This window comes from Pistacia vera, unplaced genomic scaffold, assembly GCF_008641045.1.
Source record: "Pistacia vera cultivar Batoury unplaced genomic scaffold, PisVer_v2 Contig461, whole genome shotgun sequence".
NCBI lineage: Eukaryota > Viridiplantae > Streptophyta > Magnoliopsida > Sapindales > Anacardiaceae > Pistacia > Pistacia vera.
In genome coordinates, this window is record NW_022196292.1 from 1,397,177 (window position 1) to 1,416,569 (window position 19,393).

Sequence of the window (19,393 nt, forward strand, 5' to 3'; positions counted from 1 at the left end):
CAATGAATATGAAAATTGGTAACCCGGCCCAGTGAAGCCCTCGATTCTAGTTGAACTAGTTCAATCGGCTCGATTGGGCCAGGTTTTAAAACATTGGAAGAAGATTGGATTTTGGTGGTTGGGATTGTGTAGAATTTGAATTGGGAGGGGCGACTACACAAACCGTATTTGCTCAATTGTCGGCGATTGTCGGGGTTGGCAAGAGGAGGGTTTGAGGGGCTTTAATGAGTAATAATCGAGGAAGAAAATGGTGGTGGTGTGAGGTCGCAACAATGTTGAAATCGAAAACGAAATATAAATTTAAATAGCAATATAATATTTTAAAAGTCTTTCATTAAGCCATTATTTGTGTAGAAAAAAATAGTTTCCTCGGATTTTTATGGATGTTGTTAGTCAAACATAAATCTTGGTTGCAATTAGAGTACTGTTTTAGGAAGAGATAATGAAAGAGCAAAAACCAATTTTCTCTTAGCCAAATTGTAGCACTCTAAAACACAATATAAAAACCTTATGAAACTCTCAAAATATTTAAGGAAATAAAAACCCCATTGTTTCACTCTTTTAATAAAACTATGGTAATTAATAAAAGAATATAAAGTAGAGGGAAATCTTGGGATATTTGTAAAATTGAAAACAAAATATAATTCCAGGTATTGAACCACCAAGACCCTCAATTCAAGGTAATTAAGTATCAAAAGGGTAGTGGCAATTGAAGAAGCTAAATCTCATACTTCTTGTCTCTTGGGCGTTGATTCTTCTGCAGATTCTGCTACGACCCACTTGCTAACGCGTTTTCGAGCTATAATAACCTGTGCAAATTCATATAGTTTATGAATTATATCAAGTTAAAGTAAAGAATTATATATGCTTGTAATTTTGGCACCAAAATGGAAAAGTATAATACCTGTTTATCCCAATCAGTTCTCCAGGTTATAATAATAAGCACTACAGTTTGAACAAATGTTCCCAACAACATTCCCATCCACACACCCTACAAAACAAATTATCTCAGTTTAACAACTTTCATTTCATGCCTAATTAAGATTTAGAATCTTTTTTTTTTCACAGAAGAATAATATCTCACTTTGACTCCAAATTTGGAAACATAACCAAGCACAACTCCAACAGGAATCCCAATCAGGTAGTAGCACGATAAGTTAACGTATGCCACAATGCTTTGCCATCCAGCACCAACAGCAACTCCTGTTCAAAATTCTTTTGGTTACATGTATATATTCTTAATGTTTGGCATTTCCCTTTTTGAATCGAGAAGCAGCATTAATTGATTATAATCATCATATGTAAAATGACTGGTCTTAATTATAAAAAAGTAAAAGCCATTGCAAAGAAGGTAAACGTTACCGGAGAGCACTGGTTGCACACTATTCAAAAGTATGGAGAAAGCCAGAAGTAGAGAAAGATCTGCTACTGCTCGAGCCACCTCATAATTGTCAGTAAATATGTATGCTAGACGGCCCTTGAGGAGAAGGAAAAATAGAAACAATACTAATCCAATGGCAAATGATGTACAAACTGTTACTATAATGGAGAACTTTGCAGCTTTTGAGCTTCCTCGTCCAAGCTCGTTCGAGACCCTAACACTGAAGATTTTACATCCAAAACAAGATTGAAGACATTATTCAGTTGTAAAAAGGCATACTTAAAGGAATGTAATATTCCCCTTTGTAACGAATACTTCGCTCGATTGAGTGATCACATATTTTTCAAGAAATACTGTTTCTAGGCAATTTATGTCAGGGAATAATAGCTGTCATTAATTAGGCTACACAAATAAAATCAGATCGAAATTTTACGGTAATGCAAAGCAAGCTCATGCCACTTAAAAGGTCGAATAAATGTTTTTGGCATATGGTCACTTCAAGTAAGGATCTACAGAGTTCTATTATCAAGAACCATAAGAGTTCTAGGCAATTGACAATACCTTGCTGCAGCCAAGAAACCAAGGGATATCATCATTTCGAGACCATTGACATTGAGGCTGTTAACAAGAATGTGCTAAAATGGATAATTAGCCGATGTAACCTTAAACTGAAAAACAGAATAGAAAAGTGAATCCTGAAACAACCATAGGAGAGGAGACGATGAATCAATTACCAAATAGAGAGAGCATCAATGGAAACTTCAGCATTTTTCATGTTTCCTGTTAGAAGAATCAATACTGTGTTGTACCAGAGCTCAAGACTGTCAAGGACAACAGAAAACTAACTCAATTAAAATGTTGATTGACAGAAGAAGGAAAGGTCCATTATGCAACAATAATAACAAAAATAATAAATTACATCAGTGTGACAGTTATATTATAAGCTTACCAAAGCATGGCGCCAGATGACAGTGAAAGCTTCATTACAGGCCAAAGATCTTTGAAAGCAAAAATGGAAAAACCTTTCCATGTTTCACTGCACCCACCATACATAACAAACATAAGTTGACCCATATTTGGAATCCAGTATGCCATAACTGTCGATACCATTGCCCCCATGATTCCAAACTTATATTTCACAGTCAAAAGCCATGAAAGAAGGAGATGAATTGAAAATGAAAATGCTGCCAAGTAAGAGATAATCATGTTCTTGCTCTGTGCTTGTAGGAACATTTGGCAGGTAAAGGATATTATGAATGCAAACATTACAGGGAGTAGCCAATAAGAAATGACTCCCGCTAATTCTGCGATCTCTCTTTCCTGGCCCAAAGCAATTAAAATTGGAGTAGTAAAGATAAACACTGGAAGAAGAAAGATTGAGCAAATGAACAAAACTATCCATGATCTTTGAAGATATATTCCCATCATGTGGTGCTGTTGCGCACCATATGCTTGCCCACACAGCGTTTCCAAAGCACTCGCCATCCCCAACTGCAAAAATAAACACTGTAAGTAATACAAGCAAAACAATATTTAGATCAAACATATACAGCATGAGTCATAATACATCTCTGGAAGACAAAAAGTGCACCACTCAAGCCAGTGATCAACCCGAAACAAACACAAAATCCAGAAACGCCAATTCAAGTTTGAAGGTAATGGCAAGTGCATACCAGGATGCCATTTGCAAACCTCAAGAGGACAGTAACCACAAGCGAGTAGGCTGCTAGTTCAGTTGAGCCAATGTGCCCGACAAAGGCTTGACTAACTAAGTTCATCCCAAATGTCGAAAATCGCGTGAAAATGGCAGGACCTGCTACAATCCACATCTTTTTAGTCTCAGTCCACACCTTGTCCTTGAGATTTATTTCCTCATCAACATGATTCTCTTCTGCTTGCCTCAAAAGATTCTCTTCTGCTTGCCTCAAAAGCTTCTCTTCCATCTCTCCCTCCATTTTCACAAACAGAATAGAGCCCTTCTTTAGCTTTCAATATAAATAAAAGTTGAAATTGTCAATCGCTACCCTTTGTTGGCACTAAGTGCAATAACTAAGCAGAGTAGAATTCTAGCACAGTATCCAATCGCCAGTCTCCAAAATTTTTGCTTCTATATAGAAAGTTTTTTCTTTATGTGGATTGTTTCCACAGTAATTTTTGTATGGTCCGAATAAAATGAGCAATTGAAAATGGTTTTCATCATCAGGTTCTGTGTTCTATCACATCATGATTCTATTGTGAATAAAAGCTAATGAGATTTTCATGTGACTTTATTAAATGAAAAAAACGCGTGATTCCTAGATTAATCCAAGAGTATATGTCTCATTTAAGATTCGCGAAGAGAGCATACACTAACACAAAAGCATAAACACTTTTCCATTTTTTCCCCTTTTTGGCTGGCCACAGAGTTCATCAATGCGGCGTAAATCATATTAACAACAACCAATATTCCAATTGAACAAAATAAACAAAGAAAATCATGCTGATATGCTTTAAAATCTCAGAAAGAAAGAAAAAAAAATATCTATCATTTTAACACATAAAAACTTTCAAATGTCTTTGTTACCACTAACCCATATCAAAGCTCAATTTATAGAATAAAACATTAGAAATTTCCCGAGAAAAAAAAAAATGACAGAACTCCTCACTTTTTCCCTGAATCAAAGCAATGTCCTCCCACTTCAACACAACATTACATCACAAATGAAAAGTCTGAATCAAAAATTTCTGTTTCCAGGAACCATTTGCTGATTTTTAAGACCACAAGATTGAAGGCAAAAGTTACGGACCATACTATTATTAACCCCAAAAGCTTAGAGATAAAGATTAGGCTCCCTAACAGTTGTGATCCAATCTCAGAAATAGAACAACAGAAGCTTCTTCTTGAAAAAACGGAAACAAGAAAGTAACTCACTTCAAGTGAATGAACATAAACTGAGACTGTTCTTTGTAATCTTTGTGAAGTAGCTATAGTTCCATGCATAAAGTTGAAAAATCTAAGCACAAAATAACGCTAGTTTATACATATTTGTATCACCAAAGAAAATAAATGAAGTCATGTAATAAGAAAATGGTGAAGAAGAAGACTTACAAAAGCTCTTTTGGAAAACTTTCCAGCTTTATAGACATAATAATTGCAAACTATTTTGATTCGATATGCCACAATTATATAAACACGCCTGACTTTTAGAAAAGATTACATGGGAGTTTTTATATAAAATTTTTAATATTTATCAAATTTTATGATAGTATGATTTGACGTTATAATAATTGAGAAAAAAATGAGGAAATAAATGATTTTGTCTTTTGTTAATAAATTTTCTGGACGTCAACATGACAATTGGTGGTTGAAACCTGTGGTATTTCCCCACACCACGGATCCTCAATTACTTCCATACCATTGGATATTATAATACTTCCAGCAACCCATACAGAAAATGATGCAATAGAAAAAAAAATATCCTAAAATAATCCAATAATTCATATCATTATTAAAAATTAAAAACACATGTAAAATTAGATTATTTATTTACAGCCATCACATAGTTGGGCCAACAAGTATGATTTGCTTGTTCTTTAACACTATTTTGTACCATATAAAGTAGTTTTTTTTTTTTTTTTTTTTAAAAATAATTTCACTGGACCTAATTATTACTTTTGTCAAACTTTGAGTCGAAAAATGTCATTAAATCCTAAGTGTGTTTGTAGTTGCTCCAATTCCAATCCTCTAGGAAAGAAATAATAAGTTAGGAAAATGGTAAAAAAATAAGCAATCTTTAAGATAGATGATAACGTTTTAAAGTTAAATAGTTAAATTCTGATTATTGGGCTCATCACTCTTAAGCTTTTTGTAGTTGTAGGTTTTTTTTCTTTATTATTTTGTTGGCCACGTTGTTGATGTGTCAAAGGTCAATTGATACTGATTTCATTTTCTAAGAGTACCAATTTATTTAAATACATTTTCAATGGTCAGTCGGACGCATTGTTTTTCTTTTGAATCATGTTTATTTGGTTATGAATTTGATTTTGACATTGCTGCGTCTTTTTTCAAATTTCCATGTTTTGATTAATTGTTTTGATTGATATAATTTATTATCACATATTGGTTGTAGTATTTAATACAATGTTCAATTAATAAATAATATTTTATTTTAATTACATATAAATTTTATCTGAAAATGTAATATTTTATTGTAAGTTTTTTTGATACAGTGAATAAAAGAATTAATAATAGTAATTTTTTTTTCTTTATTATTACACACAAGTTGAAAGGCCCGAGGTTGCTTATGAAAGTGAATTTGACACACAAAAAATTAATTAATTAATTAAATAACGTAATGATAATGGAATATTTTGGTGAAAGGAATATATTCTTTTTCAAAGCAACAACTTTCTTAAAACAATTTGTGACATAATAATAGAATTGAAATAACAATTTTGCCCCTCTTAAAATTAGTATTTGTTGCATAGAATATAACAGTCGTTGCTTTGAGGTCTAACAGTTAATCTTCAACCATTTTAAAAGGTCCCAAGACCATGAAATGAACAAAAATAAAAGAAAACATGATTCAAAAGGTCCTAGAACCATTGCTTTTGCTATTGAAATCTTCCACCATAAAATGAGCGAAAATTAAAGAAAATTAAAAAAAAAAAAAAAAATTGTCATTCTTTGTCACCAACACCAACTTTATTCACCACAAAACACAAAAGGGCTACCAAGTCAACAGCAAAAGCATGTATAACCTATCTAATCTAAGAATTCAATAGTCGGTTTGTTTTAGTATTTTGATAGTATTTTTAAAAAAATAAGAGTTGGATGATAATAATAAGATAAGATTTAAAAATTAACAAAAACACCCCTTAAGTTTGTTAATTTCTAAACACCCCTATAATAAAAACATTAAAAATTAAAAAAACACCCCCACCCACCCATTAAATTCCGACAGTCGGCCACCACCGTCGAAGGGTGGCTAGAGTCTCTGTATCAACGCACGACTGTTATATTTGACCGATTGTGCACCGGGATGACCTTTTCTAGCCAGATCCACCGTGGATCTGACCAAAAAAGGATCTAGCCACGTTTGGCCGTCGTTGACAACTAGCTACAGCCAAAGATCTAACTGTCAACGACTAGATCTTTCGCCGTAGAACTAGCCGAAAAAAGCTATATCGACGCATTATCGATCAGATCTAGCGCACTATCAGTCAGATCCAGCCGATAGTGCGTTACTATACCAGATTGCGACCACCTTCCAACAGTGGTGACTAGAATCTAGCAAATGTGGGTGGGTGGGGCCATTTTTGTCAATTTTTAAATCTTTTTTAGAGGATGTTTAGTTAAATTAACAAACTTATGGGGTTTAAAATAATTGAATAAAATATAATAGTATTTTCATAATAGGAAAACAAATGTGCATTTTGGAAATGATAGGAATAGGATAGAGCAAAAATAGGGAAACAAACGCACCCTTGTTTGCAACTTTTTGATAATAAAATATGTTTCATTCATGAACACTTTGCAATATAACATTGTTTATAATACAGAAAAACAAAATAAAAAGGATAATATTTCAGTTTTTTTTTTCAATGTTTCATACTGTGTCCACAAAAAAAGAGGTGTTCATTAAATTATCCCAAATGTCACCCCATCAATGCTCGTTGTGACCATCACTACCAAAGGTTGGTTGCATAAATAAGGAATCAAAACTAAATCAATTTACATTTAGAAATAAATCAGTAATAATATAAAATCTCATAAACAAACAATGGTTTAAAGTAAGCACCTGTGAGTGGGGCAATGGTTGGACACACCTTGAAATGACCACTTCCGGTTGCTCAACAGGCGGTGTACAGGTTGCTGTCGTAGATGGAATGAGCTGATTGGCAGTTGAGGTTGAAGCATTATCAAACCTGATCTGCTACATAAATTCGAGACTCTAATTAGTAAGTTTGTACATGGACAAACAAATTAAAAGACAAAAACATAGAAGAATGAAACTTACAAATCCTGCCTTCTTTTCAAAGAAGCTAATATATGAAATTTCATAAACAAAAAATGGTTCAAAGGCGCAAGCAAGGTTTGAAAGATGATTATATAAAGCTCAAGAGCACAACTTGCTCAAGGGATGATTCACATCATTGATGAGTTGGGGGAAGAAAAGGAAAGAGAAAACTGTAAATCTACCAGCATATAATTTTGATTCTACCTGAGGGGAAGAAGCAACTTTAAAGATGAAAAGTTAGAAAAAAGACTATAGTGCCTGACCCACACATGAACCTCATTTTGACAATAGACCCAAATATTAATTTAGTGAGGCTTTTATGGAAAGTGGATTTGCAGAAAGCTGCTCTGCATAGGATACTTTAAAGCATTTTTTTGAACAGTAACTGTAGATATTTCAATGATGTAAACATTATGTTATACGATACTTTAAAGAATTTTTGGAACAGTACTGTAGATATTTCAATGATGTAAACATTTTGCGCTTCTTCAATCAATGAAAATAACGGCTGCTGACCAAAAGTAAATAAATAAAAGGAAAACATATTAACTGTGACAAAGTTGGAGTCTCATATCTTAGTAATCACGAATTATAAAAGAAAGTTTAAATATGAAAGCAATATCCATTTAAAAATGCATGAATTATTAAGCCTCTTCAGATGTTTCTTCAAACATGTAGCCTGTAGCACAGCATAAAAACCAAATCTCAGCAACCACAATAACATTGCATATTATTAATAATGAGTGAGAAAATATGTCAACGGATCCTCAGAGTTTACAACAAAATGCTATAGAGTAGGAAACATTTAAAAAAAGAGATCATAATACATCACCTCAAGCCCAACACAGAAGGGCAATTATGCTTCTTTATCCATCTTATCAGTTGATGAATCTTTATTGCCCAAGTATACTGAGTAACCAACACATCCATACTTGAAATCCTTAAGAGTACGACCCTCTTTTGAAGTTTCCAACTTAGTTTCTCCCACAACATACCTGGGGACTGGTCATGCACCTTAAAATCAGGGCATATTTTTCAGAGTTTCAATAAATAAAAACCTTAATCAGAATGAAACAGGCAGTAAAATTTAAAACATAATTCTTAAAGATTAGAAAGAAAGAAGACACCAATATGTGCATGCGTAAACACAAATATGTGTATAGAAACAAAAAATCAAAAGAAGCCAAGAAGTTAAACAACATTAGCATCGTATGGACATTGAGTCTAAACATTAGGCAGCAATTCATAGCAACAATGACAAACACTTGAATCACCAATACAGCAAACAGAGCTACAGTTAGTCCCCAATAAAGTAGATTAATTAGCACAGTTAACCAAACTCACAGCTTAAACACTCCCCAGCCTTCTTCACCGTCTCAGCTTCAACACAATCTTCCCCACAACTATCCTGAACACATTAATAATGAACAACCCAGTTTAATCTTTACACTTTATTCTGATATATATCACCAAAAAGACTAAAAATAAGAATTTAAACAATATAAAAATACCATAGTTGCATTGTTGTTCTCAGCGTTGTTGTTGTTGTTTTGGTTGTGGTTATCTTCACTGCCCTTATCTTCTTCAAAACCAAGCTTTTCATCCCATTTTCAAGTCATTTGATACTTCTTTATCAACTATTGCAGAGAGAAATAGAACTCAAATAAATACACAGAAATATAACATTAGACAGACAGTCAAGTCTTAATTGTAAAGAGGAAGAATGTATGGTCCAGAAATATACGTCTGAATCAACAGATTTGAGGACAGAATCTGGTATTTTGACTGGCTCCTCCCTCCTCAGTGGATCTTTTGTTCTGAATGTGCATGTAGATCACTCACTGTACATTCCTTTGCAAGTATATCTTTTACCATCAAATTCCAATTTACTACTGAAAATTGGGCATCTCCCTAACAGTCCATAAAACAGCATGTCTTGGCTGTTTCAATAAAATAAAAAACATTCTTAAAATGATAAGAATCTCAACCCACATACATGGTTTATATATAGATGAAAAATATGTAAATTAGTGGATGTTCTAATTGAACTCACCATTTAGTGAAAACAACAGGATCTGGGCCAGAGGAGTCTTGGTCATTGGCTTCAAGAATCTCAACCATTTGCTCAATAGAGAGATTAGCGTCAATAGCTTTACAGAATTCTTCAAACTCCACATCTATAACATCAGATTCTCCAGCTTTTCCATTACTCTTGCCATTGCCATAGTCTTGCTTGGCCGACGAAGAAGAGAGATCCACCTTTTTCTCATCATCTAATACGACGTCATTGTTGTCGTCAGCATCATTCTGAACTAACTTGGCCGCACGCATCAATAGATGTTTCTCCACAATCTTAAGGCTGAGGTCCTCGTTCGCCTCTTCATCATCCCAGCTCACCGCCGCGACCTCCTTCGACTTTTGTTTCCTCTTCATCAGGATCCAATTTCTGTTCTTGTTTCAGTCCCTGCGACATGTTCTCGGTCTCAAAATTATGAAAGAACTGTAATTTGAAGGAGAAAGTGGGGAAGAATCAATTTGTATTTAAGTCCATAACTCACGTGCATAAACCATGATATTCAAAGAAAACAAAGAGAACAAAACAAAACCCAATTCCCATAAATTGAACAAAACAAAACAAAATCCGATTCGCATAAATTGAACTCAAAGAACACAACTTACAGCTGGACAAAGCAAACTATTCTGGCCAGGGACACATTTCTCCATATCCATCCCCAGCTTCTTCAACATAATCGTCAAAACATCCAACGGACGCAAACCCAAACGCCGATTACTTATATCCTCAGGAAGAACTACAAAACAAACACAAATATCAGTTTCACAGGCACTCTTTAAATGTACTCAAAAACATATAAAATTAATCTATTCTCTATCCCAAAGAGATTATTTTACAAATACCATTTAAATGAATCTATAGACTAAATTCAAAAGCACATAAAACAATCTCTTTGTCGAGACCATACGGAATATGGATAATTCACCCAGCCGTGATTACTCTTTGTGTCATAGCCAAGAATAAAAAAAGGCCATGTCTCTTTTCCGAAACCATCCACGCTTTTTGAGATGTCCTTGCCTTGCTTGCTACCTTTACCAGAAATGATTGAAACTGGGGACTTCTCTTCTTTGTCCTCGAAATCTCGTAAGAGAATAATAGGGCTATTTCCTCCCTCAAAGGGGTGCTTTTCCCCCTCGTGATTGGCTTCCCGTCCTTCCTTGTCTGGTACTTTAATAATGGGTCTTGAAATTGACAGCATTTCTTCTCTCTGTAAAGCTCTTTCGCTGTCTTTGATCGGAGATCTGAGCGAATTTTCTACTTTTTCTCTTTTTTTCTTTTTCCGAATTTTTTTTTCTATTTTGTTCGGTCTCTGATTCAGTTCAGATGTGAATAAGAAAATAAAGAAACAACGACATTCATATTTTAGCCAATTTCGAGCGTTTGTATGTAGATGTGAACGGAGAGTTTATGTGAAAATTAACAAGTTTTAATTAGAAGTTTTGAATTTCCCAATTACATTCTCATAAATATTTTTAACTGGTTATATTAAACAGCAACATATCACATATGCAATATTACAAAATAAAAACATATAAATCATTCATATTCACAAATGACATACTAAGGTACAAAACTCTTTGGATTCACATAAATTTATGTTTATATAAATGATAATATTTATAACGAACAATAATCAATAAAATTATTAATATCTATTATTAATAATAAATAATATTAAACACCAATTATATAAAGTCACATGTACTTTCAAATCTAATTTATTAACAATAATGTTATGCTTACTCATGAGTATATTAATCGTTTTACTATTTTTATTAACATTACATATAGTATCTGTACTATGCGTATGATATCCGTACTATACGTTATATTTACAAAGGATAGTAAGATGGTTAATAAGATACGTGAGTAAGTATAACATTACTCATTTATTAATCTATGTCACATTATAACTAATAATATTTGACCAAATGTCAAAAATTCAAACCAACAATCATATAAAGGAATTCTACCTTTTCAAAACAACAATCACATAACTTATACCTCGAGATTATATATACATATTATAGCATAATGTTTGTGCCCACTTTAGTGATAAAACAAAAGTAATTGTACCTAATTAATTTCCGTTGTTTCTAGTATTTTAGGAAATTATTGGAGGTTGGAAAATAACAGTGGGATTTGAGTCATTTGACCATCCCCTGTTTGAACTTTTTTAGAGAAAAGGACATGTTTCACCCAAAGTCCCGAAGGTTCCCACCCTGCTTCATAAATTTTAGATTTTCATTCACAAACTAACACCGTTAATGATTATAATTAAAACCCAGACTCAAGCTCGAGCTTTGCAATCTTCCTCAAGCTAAATATTAAAACAACATGTAAAAAGGACACACCATGAAATCAACATCAACACTCATTAGCATCAACAAGCCACGAAATTAAAAGAAAAAAATCAAGCTAGAATATCAAAACAATATAACCAAAACTAAATAATGAAACGGACACAGAAGAAATGTAAAAAAAATGCAAGAGAGAAGAAGAAGAAAGAAGAAAGGAAAGAGAATCGAGAAGATGAAAAGAAAAAGAAGCTAGATTTTCCGAAAAAAATTCAATATATTATTTAGGAATCGGCAGATGAAGAAAAATAAGCTAGGTTTCTAAAAAAATTTCAATTTACTATAAATAACCATACTACTTGTAAAACTTGCATATATCCCCCTGTGTCAAACTTGGCTAAGCTTGCAAGCCACTAGCCGAGCATCGAGGAGCTCGAGCTCAACTCTACTCGAATCACTACTCGAGAGGCTCGAGCTCGAGCTTTTCTCGAGCTGAGCCTGAGCCATTTGCGAATGGCTTGGCTCAGCTACACCCCTAGTTGTTCCTACAATCATATAAATGAATTGGGGTTGTATTTGTAGTGTTTCAATCATTTGAGTTTTGAATTAAGATAAAGGAGTATATTAAAGATTTTAGGAGGCGTTTGGTTTTTAAATAATATAAGATTCCGATAATTTTCTAAAACTAATAGTAATTACTGTTGTTTATAAGGTAATCTAAATACCACAATTTTCTTAGGTATTTTAAAATTATTTGGTTTTTTAATTTTGTTATAATTTTACCTTTAACTATTAAATTTTTTGACAAAAATAACCTTGTTTTGAAAATAATTTACAAAAATATTCATGGACTATTTTATCCTTATATACAAAATTTCTAGGACATAAATATCCTTGAATTTGAAAAAAATTACCCAAGACTGGTGGCCAGATTTAGCCACCACCACCGATGGTCGGTGCCATAACGGCACATAACCGACTAAATTTGGTCGGTCATGTGTCGATCTAGCTAGAAACGGTCTGATCTATTATAGCTGTTTCTAGCCAAATCCATTGATTCTAACTGTTAATAACATTTCCTAAACCAAACACACTTGAGTAACTGGTTTGTTGGAGATTTAACCGATTTAATATAAAAAGAAAAGAAAAATATTCTTTCACTCAAGCGTTTGAGAAAATAGATTATACAAAGAACAGAATTTAAAGAGAATGGTGAGAGAGCAAGAGACGAAGTGACAGAAAGAAATTGGCATTACATATTCAGTGTTTCAGGAAGAGAAATTTGTTGAGAAGAACACAAGGTAATGATTTTTGTCATTCTTAATAGGTTATCTAATTTAGGCATTTAGTGAACCTATTATGTTTTATGAGTTTCTAAGATGAATTGAAATGGGGATTGAATTTCTTGTAATTTTATATATATATTAAAAATTTGTTTACCGAAATGAGATATGAAAAGAAAATTCTTTTTGAAATCCTTTCGTTTGATTTTATGAAGAGACATTAAAAAGATTCTGTTTGTAGATTATGTGTATGAAAGTTATAAAAATGATTTATGAACTCTTCTATATGATTTTGAAGAAGAAATTTTATGAAAGTTTTGTTTACAGAAAGTAAGATTTATGAAAAGTCTAGTGAATTCCTGTAAGTATATATGAAAGATTTTCTAAATGTTTTGTTAGAGAAAATGATTTACTGAGTTTTGTATCATGGGTCCGCTTTTATAAAATATTTCTTTAAATGTTCTTTAATGAAATTATGTCTCAATTACCAAGTTTTTGGTCTTCCATTTAATAGTGAATGTCTAGCATACTGTTTAGAGTGATTAACTTTGTTTAACTTTTCCAACCCTATTCCGTTATATTATTCAATCCTAAAAAGTGAAAAATTGTTATGAACAAATATGGATGTCATTTGCAATTCTATAACTTCTTAATCTTCCATCTTCTCTAACTCTTGAACTTTTCAAGTTCTACAACTTCAAAACATTTTATTAGCTTTTAATTTTATTTATAATATTTCATAATCTTGAGACTATAAATATATGTATTGTGAAATATGATGTATACCCAACTTTAAAATAGAAAGGCATTGGTTCTATTTCTCCTCAATCATTGGTCCACAAAAACAGGCAGATACGGCCAAAGATCTAGCTATTGACGATAGCCGTATCTTGGCTGTCAATGATGGCCAAGATATGGTCATCGTCAACGGCTAGATGGGAGCAGGACCGACCAGATCCAGCCGATCGTGCACCATTTCGACGACTTTCGGACACCATCCGGTGGTGGTGGCTAGCTGACAGCAATCAGTTGGGTGGATAGAGGTATTTTTGTTAAGTTATAAACTTTTATTGTTTGGGGGGAGGGGAGAGGGGTGTTTAGCTAAAGTAACAAATGTAGGGAGTTAAAATAGTCTAAATATTTTCAGAAAATGTTTTCCAAAAATATACCAAACACATTCTCAGAATCATATTCTATTTAATTAAATCATATCATATCTTATTCAGAATATCATCTTATTCAAAAAAGTGTACCAAACACGCCATAACATTTTTGTTAGACCCTTACGTGTTTTGATGTGCTTAACCAAGCAAAATAATTGTATGAGGATTAACAAAACTCTAAGGCATGACATCAATCATGACCAAAAATGAAAATACAGGTTTTAATCTCAAAATTATCCTCTAGAACACTCTTTGGTATTTTGAATATATCTTTGGCTAGAGAGCTCCAAATCAAGTGATTCTTGTGGTGTTGGAAATCTCACTCAAAGTCTAAAATATGTATGAATATCCATTCACCCATATTGGCCATTATCAAGAAGAAAATCGAGATACAAGCTTACTATCTAGCAAAATCAACATCCAGAACCTTTTTCAACATTTTAGAGATAACTTTGGCTAGAGAGATAATAATGTTGTGATGTTGTTTGAGTTAGAAAGCTAATTCATACGGCCAAAACTATTATGTTCATAACTTTGCCTTGATAAGCCAGAATCAAGGAGGAAATCACGACACAAGTTGACGGTCTCACAGAATTAAGATCCAGAACATCTCTTCGGTATTTCGCATATAACCTTTGCTATAGTTATCAGAATTACATGATTCTTGTGGTGTCGGAACGATAACTCAAAGGGCTAAAACTTTCATGTTTATCACTTTGCCCAATCCTCCAGAATCAAGATGGAATACCCATTCCAAACGAAACTACATCATTCCAGGAACTCGTTCATGCTTTTGGAATTTTATGGATTGTGAAAAACCAAATGGTACGACCGTTCCATATGGCGGAACGACCATGCGTGATGGTGGAATGACCATTCTAAACTCCAGATTTCAAATTTTATGACCGTTGGTGTCAAGAACAACCATGCATGATGGTGGAACGACAATTCCATTGGGTTCTGCAATGCATTAAATGAAGCAACGACTATAAACAACAGTATCTTCAAATCAGAGTATAAAAGCACACTTTGCAGAAGAAAGAAAAAGGGGAGAAGAGCATGAAAAATCTATTGCAATGCTCATAGTTCAACATTGAACTTCCCCCACTCTCTTTGAACTAAATCTTTTATCTTTAAAGAGAGAAACCTTGTAAAACATTGAGTGTATTAGCCTAGCTTAGAGGCAATCATTCACAAACACTTTGATTCAAACATTGGTGGCGAAATCCTATAAAACTAGGTGCAATCCTATAAATCTAGTATGTGGTGGCGAAATCCTTGTAAAATAGAGGCGAAATCCTTGTCAAAAACTAGAGGTGAAATCCTTATAAACTATTGTATTGGCACAATTCAATTTTAGTGGAACTTCAAGGAGGTTGCATTAAAGAAGTGGATGTAGAAGGTTTGTGGATATAGCTCCGAACCACTATAAATCTATAAGAATTTCTCTTCCCTTAACTCATTTATTATTCCTTGCATATTTATTGCTTTCTCACCACTATTGCTCATTATCATAACTCCTTATTGTTCATCATTATCACTTGCTCTTATTTATTGCTTATACTTATAACTCTCTCATTTATTGCTTAATATTGCTTACCCATATCGCTTAACATCATTCTCATTCATTGCTCTCCATTGTTTATATTTGTTGATCATTAACATAGTCATTCATTGCTTGTTGAGTTTATTTATTGTACATTGATCAGTTAAAGTACTCGTTGGTATTTATTGGTGTTGGTGAAAGTTTTAATTCCGCATTTATTTTTATAGATTCCATTTCAACGCCGCCCGCCCACCCCCCCAAGGGAATATTTGCCATATAGAGCTTTACAATTTCAAAAATAGTATTTTGCTATGATCTGTCATTTGTTCATTAGTAAATGATTTGATAAAATGCAAGTCCTTATATGTTATATGATCACATTGTCAAATGTATGAAAGTCTTTCATGAATAAGAGATATTTTACTGTTATAAAAGTATCTTAATAAAGTATGTTGAAATATGCATCTTCAATTTGAAATATGCATCTTCAATTTTAACGGCCAGAACAGATTTGGCCATTTTTGGCTAGATCTACGGCCATGATCTGGCGGTTAACAGCCATCGATTTGGCCAGAGCAACTCATGTTTGGCTAGATTCGATCGATCGTGCACCATTCTGATGACCGCTGGCGGTGGTGGCTAGTGAGCAATGGGTCCTAGGTGGCCTGCAGTTTGATTTAAATATAAGGGCATTATTGTCCAAAAACTTTAATAGTTAAGGGTAAAATTGTAACAAAATTAAGATTACCAAATAATCTTAAAATACCAAAGAAAATAGAGATAATCAGATTACCACCTATATAACCAACAGTAAATACAATTGGTTTCAGAAGATTACTGATGAGTGGTGAAATTATTTATATATTTCATGATTTTATGTGTAGATTGTATGAAATTCATGACTTTAACAAATTATTTTATGCAAACTTCTTTGTATATTTCTATTTTCAAGAACCACGGGTATATGTATGAGTTTCAGGTTTTTTAGGTGGAAAAGTGATGATTTTATGCTCGCACGATGGTTGGAGGCCTTGGACGTGTGAAGAAAAAGAAACCAGATCATCGAGAGGAAGAGAAATGCAAAACAACTGGATGGCACTGTGGTAGGGTTTTTTGCACCACTGCGAAAAAGAGTGATCTAGGCAAAAAGTTTGTGCCACGGCGCGAAAGAGTTTTAAGGTTTACAAGAGAATTCTGCACCGCGGCTCCATAAAATCATGCCGCAACGTCGATCGTGAAGAAAATAAAATTCTCACCTTTTCCAACTCCGACTTGAACTTATACTTTCCGAAAAACACCCCTACAAAGAAAAAGTATAAATATGACATTTTAATTTATTTTAGGGATCATTCTGTTTGACCTAAATTGAGAGCCATTTGGTAGCAAGAAAGGGAAGGAGATTATTCCTAGGGTTTTGGATTATTCATGCTTTTGGGGGAATTGAGGTTTGCTTTCTTTATGTCAATGTGTAACTAAATTCTTCTCTAGGGATCCAATGTAGCCTAATTGGAAGGCTCTGTGTTAACATATGTTATTGTTATCTATTTAATGGAAATCTTATTCATTCATGTTATTAATTAATCTTTAATTTTCATTATTGTGTGAGACACTTAGTATGAATTATTATGTATGTGTTGAGATTAGACATACGTTATGTTTTAGTCTTGAAGAACTCATGTGAATGACTGATTAGTATTCTGTGCATACACCGGTACCCTGAAAGAGTATTTGTAGGTTCATGATTTCTTGAATAATTAGTGTTTGTATGTACACCCTGACAGATGTGCCTTTATTCTTGATTTCAAATATTCTTGTGTTTAATGTGTTTTTAATTCATAGGCTAGACTATACGCCCTAGCTAGTCTTGTGTTAAAGATACTAGGTTAATCTCGAAAGCCTTACAATAATACATTGATTTAGTGAGTGTGAACCCTAGAGAGTGAATTGATAAACAATAGATAGATGGTTGACATAGAGCTGGATAGTTATGGTGAAATTGGAGCCGTAGGTTTTGGTCAATTGGGTTTTAGATAATTTTATAGTTGTTTAATTTTAGTTTTAATCAATCATTGCTTTTCAAGTGATTTTCCTTAATTATTTATTATTAATTCTAGTTATTAGTTTTAAATGAAGCATATTTATTAGGATTAGTAAATTGATTATAAATCTTTGTGGGATCGACCCTGCTTTTACACACTAGACTACGAGAGCGATTTGTGTACTTGCGAGGTTATAAAATTGTTCATCAATTATCGAAATCTTATATTACTTGACAACTAAACGTGGTAATCTAAGTAGTATAAGATGACATTACCTCAGTAATGAGGGATTAGCCCCAACCAAACACACCTTCATTGTTAAAGAGGTTTTTACAACTTTTCAAATTGCATAAAAAGGGATTTTGAAAGCATTGTATGTTGTGTATTGTTGTGTGTGATTTTTCCACCAAGCTGCGGCTACCGCAGGGATGTAGCTCGACTCGGAATCAGTCCGACTCTACTGATTGCCCGACCCAATATAAGCTCGTCGAGATAAAGCTCGACTTGGCACAAGCTAGTCACAAACAATCCGAATGATCATTCAACCAGTTCCCAGATAACTTCAGATCCTAGATATCTCAAGAACGATCAGATTGACAACAATCTTTGCGCAATCATAGCGCCCAATCGCGAGAATATCGGAGTTGAATTTCAAATCAATTGTAATTTCTTTATTTTCGCTCTTTTCTTTGTACGAACATTGTATATAAACCCCTTCAAATGATGAAAAAGATGTATCACTGTAAGCTCTCACAACATATACAAGAACAGTGGACGTAGATTCAAGAGTTTATCTCGCTGAACCACTTTAAAAATCTCATCGTCATTTACTTTTAACATTCATCACTTGCTCATCGCTGATTATCCGTAATCACGCACACACCAATTTCGATCCCGCTAAGGTCGATCGGATCACTCTAGTTGGTGCAAATTTCTTTATCAACATGTATGATTATGCTTACCGAGTTGAAACTCACCCCTCGTCATAAACAATTTTGCAATATAGTTTCAGAATTAGAGTTTGGGCGGGAATAGTAGCTTCTTAGATAGTAGCTCTTGAGGTGAACAGATAAAATCCTTTATTAGGTTTCTGTTGGAATTTGTTTCCTTTGTGTTTGAATATTTGTGGTTTTTGGAATGGTATATTTTATAAGTATTTGAAGATTGGATTTCTTTAATAAGGTTTTATTTGGAAGATTTTTGTTAAGTACTCGATAATTGTAAGGTCAAGTTGAATTGTTATGGGTACCACCTTGACTTGAAGTACATTTATTGTATGTTAAGTTTGGGGTGTTACAATATATCCAACTTATTTTTAATAACGTTTCTAGAAAAAAAAAAAAAAATGTGGGGTTGAATGTGTTAAATTATTTTTAGAAATTAAAAAAAGTTAATATAAAATTTTGATGCATTTAAAGGTGTAATTTCAATTACTTGTCATTGTTGGATTAATATAATGGAGTTGGGTTCATTTCTTTTACAATACATTTCATTGATGATAATTAGACTATGCAAAAAAGGATTATTTGATTTCATGAATTATAGGTTTTTTTTTTTTTTTTTTTAATGATCAAGGGTGTCCGGGTCAGCTTATGCGCGTCTCAACTAATC

At 33.3% G+C, this 19,393-nt stretch overlaps 2 protein-coding genes across 8 annotated transcripts; both read right to left on the reverse strand.

Annotated features, from left to right (window-relative positions):
* Positions 1–529: 529 nt before the first annotated feature.
* On the reverse strand, positions 530–9,874 carry LOC116145337 (protein DETOXIFICATION 21-like). Of its 7 annotated transcripts, XM_031430789.1 has the most exons (14): positions 9,434–9,874; positions 9,125–9,320; positions 8,892–9,017; positions 8,725–8,788; positions 8,213–8,382; positions 7,162–7,293; positions 3,055–3,366; positions 2,331–2,872; positions 2,116–2,202; positions 1,943–1,999; positions 1,363–1,601; positions 1,085–1,203; positions 905–991; positions 531–809 (listed from the first exon to the last, which is right to left on the reverse strand). In XM_031430789.1, exons 7-14 carry the CDS (start codon positions 3,334–3,336, stop codon positions 726–728), a joined length of 1,497 nt encoding a protein of 498 aa, XP_031286649.1. In that variant the 5' UTR covers positions 3,337–3,366; positions 7,162–7,293; positions 8,213–8,382; positions 8,725–8,788; positions 8,892–9,017; positions 9,125–9,320; positions 9,434–9,874; the 3' UTR covers positions 531–725. The 7 variants fall into 7 exon arrangements, with proteins under 7 accessions (XP_031286645.1, XP_031286644.1, XP_031286649.1 ...); XM_031430787.1 differs by having other exon boundaries at positions 8,213–8,375; positions 8,892–9,320; XM_031430786.1 differs by having other exon boundaries at positions 8,892–9,320.
* On the reverse strand, positions 9,764–10,857 carry LOC116145443. Its single transcript, XM_031430899.1, has 3 exons — positions 10,394–10,857; positions 10,060–10,190; positions 9,764–9,880 (listed from the first exon to the last, which is right to left on the reverse strand). The coding sequence occupies exons 1-3, from the start codon at positions 10,650–10,652 to the stop codon at positions 9,764–9,766; spliced, it is 507 nt and encodes a 168-aa protein (XP_031286759.1). The 5' UTR covers positions 10,653–10,857.
* Between the last annotated feature and the right edge of the window lie 8,536 nt (positions 10,858–19,393).